The sequence below is a fragment of the Myxocyprinus asiaticus genome, chromosome 14 (genome assembly GCF_019703515.2).
Source record: "Myxocyprinus asiaticus isolate MX2 ecotype Aquarium Trade chromosome 14, UBuf_Myxa_2, whole genome shotgun sequence".
In the NCBI taxonomy this organism is placed as follows: Eukaryota; Metazoa; Chordata; class Actinopteri; order Cypriniformes; family Catostomidae; genus Myxocyprinus; species Myxocyprinus asiaticus.
Window position 1 is genome coordinate 7,379,196 of NC_059357.1, and position 8,530 is coordinate 7,387,725.

An 8,530-nucleotide genomic window follows, 5' to 3' on the forward strand; every position below is an offset into this window, starting at 1 on the left:
GAATAACATTAACAAACATTGCATATATTATGCTTAACAGATCATTAGTTAATGTACATTCAAATAATTAGAAATGTCTTAAAACGTTGATACTGTACAATGGGGTCCAAAAGTCTTGAGACTACTAGTGAAAATGCTTCTTTTTTATATAGTATTTTCTCATTTGATACAAACATTTTAATTACAAATTATGAGCACGACAATTTAAGTAAAAGCTGCGTTGAAAAATGAACATGAATTTCAGAATGTTTTAGTATTTGAAATGCTTAAAATACTAAACAACTTGTGTGATTCAATGGAAACAAGGAGATCTGACCTTTGATCAGAGTTAACATGGCAACAGGGTCAGAAATATAGAGGGGCTCTGGGAAAAATAGCACAGAACATTCAAAATATGGGCAAAAAACTTTTTATTTTTAACATCTGATATAGTTCTTAATATTCTATTTTAACCTTAATTATACATATTATCACACAAATTATGATTTACTATTGATTTAATTTGATGGGTACAAGGTAATCATTTCTCAGTCTAATTGTTCAGATTGAGAACTTATGTTAATGAATTGATTAAACTCAAGTATTTGAATTAAAGGACTCTTGACACAGAGTTTTGTAATAGGTTTAGAATAAATACCCTCATAAATGTAAAACAAAAATCGCCTGGAAATCAAATCCAAGGGGCAATTATTTCCTCTTAATGTAAATATTTCTTCTTCACTTTCCTTTGTTTAAAATGTCCTAAAAGTTTCCATTTATTTACAGGTACAAAAAAAAAAAAGAAAAAAAACTTCTATTTTCATTTATTCATATTTAAGTGTACAAGAACTCCTGATCTGTTAAGCATTACATAATGCATGTTAATGACTTATCAAGGAAAGAATGTTGCTGAGTTTCTAAATTTAATTTGTTTTTCGTTTCCGTCTACCCATCTCCGTAGCAACAGATCCCACCGTTGCTCCCATGGCCCCCCCTAAGGGCCCCCCGACAAACAACCCTACAAACGACCCTAGTAAAGTACTGCCCCGAACCATATTCGGGAACCAAAGGAGCCACCCGACCACACTGTCCCACAACCAGCGTAAGAATGAAGGGTTCGGAGTGGAGAGGCAAAGATCAGCGATCCCCTCCACCACCAGATCGTCCACACTCCTCTCCGCTTCCTCCCTTATTCTCTCCATGTCTGAGGATGAATTGTGCTCTCCTCCTTCTCTTCTACTCCTCAAGATCTCCTGCTCTTTCTCTCCCACTCTCCTCTTTGCCTCCTGTAACAGAGGACAGGTGTAGAATGGTGTCCCGCTTTCTTTCAACATCTGCTCCACCTTTTCCAACAGCTCCTCTGCGTTTGTTCCCAGCCACAGAGGGTATTGTCGGCCCTCACACTTCTGTACGAGCTCCAGTAAGTCTGCTCGCTGTGTATCGAGATACTCATCCAGAGACACATCCTCAGGCAGCCTCTCCATTCGTGTGAAGAGCACCATTGCGTGTTTACTAACAGCTTTAGGGCCAAACACCTTCTCTATGGTCTCCAAAATCTGGAGCTCCAAGTTGCTGGGACGGTGGACTGGGACACAGAGCAGGAAAGCGTGGGGCCCCGGGACCGATAAAGCCGCGCAGACAGAGAACTGACGGCGGACTTCCTCAGCTGGGCGCTCAACACACAGACAGTCGGGTGTGTCTACTACAGCCACCTGTACACAAGGAGAAAGCAGAGATTTAGAAAAGAGCCCCTACAATTCACTATGAATTAAGAGGGGGACTAATAGATCTATTTGGAAATGGCACAAAATTAATAATTGTAGAAATATGCAATAAAGCAGTAGGACACAAGAGGCTGTGTGTTACAGTCATTTTTACCATGCTAAATGGAAGGTGATATTGTAACAATACAGTGGCTCCAAAAAGTATTTGAACACTTAAGCCACACTTAAAGACTAGATAACAAAATATCAAACAGATCAGAAAGATAGCACATATGCTAAAAATTACCTTGGGACCAGTTTGGGACCAAGTAATTGCAAAAATGGCTCAGAGAAGTGAACGTTGTTCTGAAAAAAGGTCCTTTGTGTAAATACCACTTGGTTTGATTTTTTTTTTAATGGCCTTTTAATGGGATAGGGAAATGACAGGGAGAAGAGTGGGAAAGGACCTCACCAGCTGGGACTCAAACTTGGGTCACCCACAATGCATCAGCACCATATGTCAAGAGCACAGCCCACTAGGCTACGGTTTGATATTGTGTTATCTAACACAGTAACATCCATTTTTAAGTGCACTGAAGAATGTTAACATAATGTGGTAAAATCTAAATTAACTGGTTTGATTCAAGTCAAAAATATTATTTCACAACATTTAATACACCAACAAAATTAATTTTAGGAGTTATATCAAGTAGAAATAGGTCCTTAAAGGGATAGATCACCCAAATATTTAAATATTCTCATTACTCACCCTCATGCCATCCCAGATGTGTTTTACTTTTTCTTCTGCTGAACACAAATAAATATTTTTAGAAAAATATCTCAGCTCTGTAGGTCCATACAATGCAAGTGAATGGTGGCCAGAACTTTGAAACTCATAAATGCATATAAAGGGAGCATAAAAGTAATCCATAAGACTCCAGTGGTTAAATCCATGAGAAACAGTTATATATTTAAGTCCCTTTTTTACTAAAAATTCTCCTACCTGCCCAGTAGGTGGCGATATCCACGAAGAATGTGAATCGCCAAAAACAAATGAAGAAGAATGTGAAAGTGAATGTGGAGATTTACAGTAAAAAAAGGACTTAAATATTGATCTGTTTCTCACCTACACCTATCATATCACTTCTGAAGACATGGATTTACCCACTAGAGTTGTATGGATTGCTTTTTCAGTATGCTGCCTTTATGTGCTTTTTTGAGCTTCAAAGTTCTGGCCACCATTCACTTGCATTGTATGGATCTACATAGCTGAGATATTCTTCTGAAAATCTTTGTTTGTGTTCAGCAGAAGAAAGAAACTCACACATCTGGGATGGCATGAGGATGAGGAATAATGAGAGAATTTACATTTTGGGTGAACTAACCCTTTAAGATGTGTGGCTTAAGTATCAAAATACATTCTGGGGAACCTTCAGATTAATGCTGTATAGAATTTAATACTTTTATTGGCTATTTCACAGCAGCCTGGAACGTTACTCTTCCAATCAGATTTCAGAGTCTAGACTTTCTTTTTATAATATCACTAAACTTTGGCATACAAGTACAGTGAGTTTATTTTTGCAGCATAAAATATTTTTTTATTTTTTTGTTATGACATGCTGTGAATATAAATGTGACATATTTTATATGAAATGCTTTTGATATGTCAGTCAATCCACAAATCACTTTTTACATTTTTATAACTAACAAATGCGTAAGGGACTGCAAATGACAAGATGTGCACAAGACTGTCATCGTTTTCAGAGTTTTGTGATGTGACCTCACCTGTCGTCCTGACACATTCACATGTCTCTTCTGACAGTCAGTAGCGGCGGGTGTCTCAGGCCCTGAACTGCAGTCAGATTCAGATTTCGGGCCGCCCAGAATGGCATCAACCACAGTGCTTTTCGCAGAACCAGCTGAGCCGAGCAGCACTAGTCTCAACTCTAGAACCACTCACAGAAACACAGAGACTTATTAAACACAGACACGAGCTACAAAGAAACCACTTTCCTCCTAATAACCTAAGATAATATTATTATATGTTTCAGTTATTTAGAGTTTTGCTTTACTATTAAAAAACTAAAAAACTTTATATGAAATAAAATACAAAAAAGTGACTGAGGGTTAACTCAATCTGTAACCAAATTTGTTGTGTCATCACCATATCAGAATATTAAATCATGGAATTTAATTTATTCTACACTGTTTTTTAGGCCACTATCAATTGCTTAAAAATATTTGAGCTTGCTTTTCAACATCTCAGTATTTAATATTTGAATATTATGCTCAAGTACACTACCTTCACATACAGTACACAAAGTACATCCTTATTAATAGCCAATAAAACCAGCTGTTGTGCTGCAACTTTGCTGTAATAAAGATTTCCCTGTTTTATAAAAAAAAAAAATAAAAAAAAACAGTGCATGGAAATGAACAATATTATCATATCTAAAGTTCAAAATGTAATGTTTAACTTGTTGACCTTTCATTTTCAAAAAAAGACAATCATGCCTGCTTTTGTAATTGTTTTTTGATGAGTCTGTGATGGATTCATACAAAATTTATTTTAAAGTGGACAAAAATCAAGAATTGTTTCTTCATATTTAAAAAAACAAAAAAAAACAACAACATGTTTTACATGTTAAGTGACATGTCTGATAGGAAGGACTGTCTCTTGGTTTCCACACAGCATGTAACTCTATACATGGATTATACTTCATAAATACCACAATAAATAAATCAATCCCATGGCATGTGACCAAACTTAAACAACGAAACTAAAGCAATTAAAAAATGACAACTACACTCAGAATGTGAAACAAAGCAGAACTGGCATATTTACAATATATTTATATCAGACCAAATTTTATAGGCTACCTTATTTTTCCCATTTTTGTAAACATGGACAACAGGTTAAAGGAAATGCTGTTTCATAATAGAATCGAACACATTTGGAAATAATGCCCTTTAAAATGGAATAACTATAATAAATACGGAAAGTGAAAGGAAGGTGTTTTTAATACTGTTTTCAAATATGATGTCCTCCACAAGATTTAAACCATTTTGAAGCAATATCGCCACCTTCAGACTGAACTGATAGAAAACACCTTTCAGGATATGTAACATATTACCAGTAATGTAACAGCATGTGGTCTTAAAATACAACACATTATACAAAAAATAAACAATTTGTCCAATCTTTTTTTATTATTAAATTTAAGGCACATTTGTTCTCACAAACCCTCTAATTATAATCTTAGAAACATTAAACATGAAAATGTTTGTTTCAGAAACATGAACTGTGACTGTGTTGCAATGCTTTTGTCTTTCCATGGTATTTTCAAGGAACTAACATACTTTTATGTTAGCATAAAGCAGATAAAAACATATTTTTTGAAGGCACAGTGAAAGTGAATTTCAACCTCTTTCCTTTGGGTCTGTTTGCTCTCCTTCACTGCTCCCTGCTCTTTCTTTCTCTTCCTGGTGAATTTCATCCTGTGCCGTACTTCCCTCCATAGTCTGCACCTGAAGAAAACAACAGAATATCACAGTATATTATACTGTTGACTGAGAGATTGTCTTACAACTATAACAATCAATGTGTAACCGATCCTGCTTGACCCGCTCCGAACGGAACTTGAACCAGCGTCTCTGGCATGGGAGGCGGGTGCGCTAACGAGGAGGCTAAAGGCTACAGCCTCTAGTGTCAGTTGCTAGTGTGCATCTTGAGGCCAAGGGAATGAGGTTTACACACTGCACAGCTACCTACCAGCTGGCTACCATTACTCTCACCCCCCTAAACCTCACTCTCATCCGGGTCACGGCACCACTGTAACCGGCCCACTCCGAGCGGGATTTGAACTGGGGTCTCTGACATGGGAGGCAGGTGCGCTAACGAGGAGGCTAAAAGCTACAGCTTCTAGCATCAGTCACTAGTGCGCCTCTTGAGCCCAGGGGAGTGAAGTTTACACACTGCACAGCTACCTACAAGCTGGCTATGTTACAAATGCATTACATCATCAATGACAGCTCTTAAAGGGATAGTTCACCCAAAAATGAATCTTGCCCTCATGTTGTTCAAAATCTGTATGACTTTCTTTTCTTCTGCTGAACACAAATGAAGATTTTTTTGGAAGAATATCTCAGCTCTGTAGGTCCATAAAATGCAATGGTGGTCTTTTAAGTTCAAAAAAGCACATAAAACAGCATAACAGTAATCCATATGGCTCCAGGGGTTTAAATCATGTCTTCATAAGCGATATGATAGGTGTGGGTTAGAAACAGATCAATATTTAAGTCCTTTTTTACTAAAAATTCTCCTTCATGCCCAGTAGGTGGCGATATGCACGAAGAATGCAAATCGACAAAAACAAAAGAAGAAGAAAGTGAAAGTAAAGTTGGGGATTTATAGTAAAAAAAAGGACATATTTATTTATCTGTTTCTCACCTAGACTTATCATATCCCTTCTGAAGATATGGATTTAACCACTGGAGTCTTATGAATGACTTTTTTGTGCTGTCTTTATATGCTTTTTGGAGCTTCAAAGTTCTGCCCACCATTCACTTGCATTGTATGGACCTACAGAGCTGAAATATTCTTCTAAAAATCTTCATTTGTGTTCAGCAGAAGAAGAAAAAAGTCACACATCTGGGATGGCAGTTCTGTGTGAACTATCCCTTTAAAATAAGCACACTGTAGTTCTGATCTAAAGGGGAAATGATTGTTAGAGGGCAAATGGAGGATATCATTCCTGTCAGATGACTCAGCAGAGAGGAACTAGTATACAAACCCACATTGCACATACTGTACTCCAGCTACAGTAAACCCTTTCAAAAATGCCTCCTTTCAATTGTCAGTTTAAAATTAGCCGAAAACACAAGCAATGTCAGCTTCCTCCAGCAACGCAGTACTATATAACAGCTGCCGTACCAAACAACTGATGGCTGCTTTTGATTATGTGAAATCTGATAAAGAACACAAGCTTGCAAAAGCTTACCTTAGAATGAGAGACTGATCTCCCAGCTGAAATGTGTGCTTGTGAGCTGGCTTGCTCTGTATTCCTCTGCACTTCTTGTTTGTCCTGCTGTTCCACCAGCGTAGCTCTGCCCAAACATGTGATGCTGCTGGGTCACCCTCCTCCTCTTTCATCCTCTTTCTCTGAAACACACCTCTTTTAGAGGTATTTCTTTAAAGTGTGCTATGCAAACACTTTCTTTCATGAAAGGGTAGAGAAAAGGGGTAGGGTTAAGTGTTGCTAAACAAGGTTATGGGCTGAACCATCATACAGGAAGTTTAGCACTCTCCCTTGGTCAAATTCAAGCAGTTCTCCAACTAGGGTTGCCACAGTTTTAGCACCATTTGTGGACTTTTTAGCCGGTCCCTTACCACACCCTCCATAGTATGAGCACATTTTAGCACAATGTGTGGACTTTTCAGATGGTCCCTTACACACCATAGGCACATATTCCAACTTGCATCAATGTTAAATTAGCGATCTGGAATGATTTCACCATAACCCCATCTGACCAGCTCAAATAACAAATCGCGTTCCATATTGATTTGATACGGGATGCATCATTTTATCTTTAAATACAATACGATCCCATATTTTACGGGACGGGTGGCAACCCTATCCCCAGTACTTCAATCATTTGCATGCTATCTAAAAGTTAACCATGTTATTTATGCAAATGTCCACTTTCCACAGTCTTTAGCTTTTGTTGAGGCATTTTCAAGGCAATTAAATCTTGCTGTTGTGCACCAGAAATCCTTAAACATGCTGTGTCACAGGAATTTCTGGGTTAAAATGGCTTTAAAGGGACAGTTCACCCCAAAATTTTTATTCTCTCATTGACTCACCCTCATGACATCCCAGATGTGCATGACTTTCTTTCATCTGCTGAACACAAAGATTTTAAGAAGAATATTTCAGCTCTGTAGGTCCATACAATGAAAGTGAATGGTGACCAGAACTTTGAAGCTCCAAAAAGCACATAATGGCAGCATAAAATTAAACCATAAAACAGTGGTTTAATCCATGTCTTCTGAAGTGATCAAATCAGTTTTGGGTGAGAACAGACCAAAATGTAACTACATTTTTACTGTACATTTTGCCATTGCAGTCTCTAGGCACAATCATGATTTCAAGCTCAATTACAATTCCTAGTGCTTAACACATACACAGAGTGCTAGATGGATGTTAGTTTTTATAATAGTTATTATAGTTATATTTTGGTCTGTTCTCACCCAAAATCGATTACATCTTCAGAAGACATGGATTAAACCACTGGAAAAGTGGATTACTTTTATTCTAGCTTTATGTGCTTTTTGGAGCTTCACAATTTTGGTCACTATTCACTTGCATCCTAGAAAGCTTCATTTGTGTTCAGCAGAAGAAAGAAAGTCAAACACATCTGGGATATCATGAGGGTGAGTAAATGATGAGAGAATTTTCATTTTTGGGTAAAACTATTCTTTTAAATTTACAGCTATTTTACCAGTACAGGCAAGCACAATGCACAAAATGGACAATATCAACACCTAACCATAATCCTATCTGTATTACATTAGTATGTGCAACATATATGCATGAACACAATTATGTCTTTTGCTTTGATAAAATCCTGTTGGGTTATTCCATGTCAAATCAACCAAAGTTTAAAAACATCTTCAGCTGAAATGTTTAATTTTGATAATACTTTTTCTGACTAAAGATCAACATAAATTATGCTGAAAGCCAAATTATTAAATGCCATGGATCAATAATTATGAAGTAATCCATTATTTTGTAGTGGGGGTCATAGTTTTCGCCTATGGTTTTGGAGCAAAACTACAGGTCCAATAA

At 37.1% G+C, this 8,530-nt stretch overlaps 1 protein-coding gene across 2 annotated transcripts; it reads right to left on the bottom strand.

The window, feature by feature from the left end:
- Positions 1–393: 393 nt before the first annotated feature.
- On the bottom strand, positions 394–6,899 carry LOC127452069 (GTPase IMAP family member 7-like). 2 transcript variants are annotated; one of them, XM_051717243.1, is made up of 4 exons: positions 6,683–6,899; positions 5,108–5,210; positions 3,468–3,637; positions 394–1,691 (listed from the first exon to the last, which is right to left on the bottom strand). In XM_051717243.1, exons 2-4 carry the CDS (start codon positions 5,199–5,201, stop codon positions 903–905), a joined length of 1,053 nt encoding a protein of 350 aa, XP_051573203.1. In that variant the 5' UTR covers positions 5,202–5,210; positions 6,683–6,899; the 3' UTR covers positions 394–902. The 2 variants fall into 2 exon arrangements, with proteins under 2 accessions (XP_051573203.1, XP_051573204.1); XM_051717244.1 differs by having other exon boundaries at positions 3,468–3,628; positions 6,683–6,898.
- Positions 6,900–8,530: the final 1,631 nt, after the last annotated feature.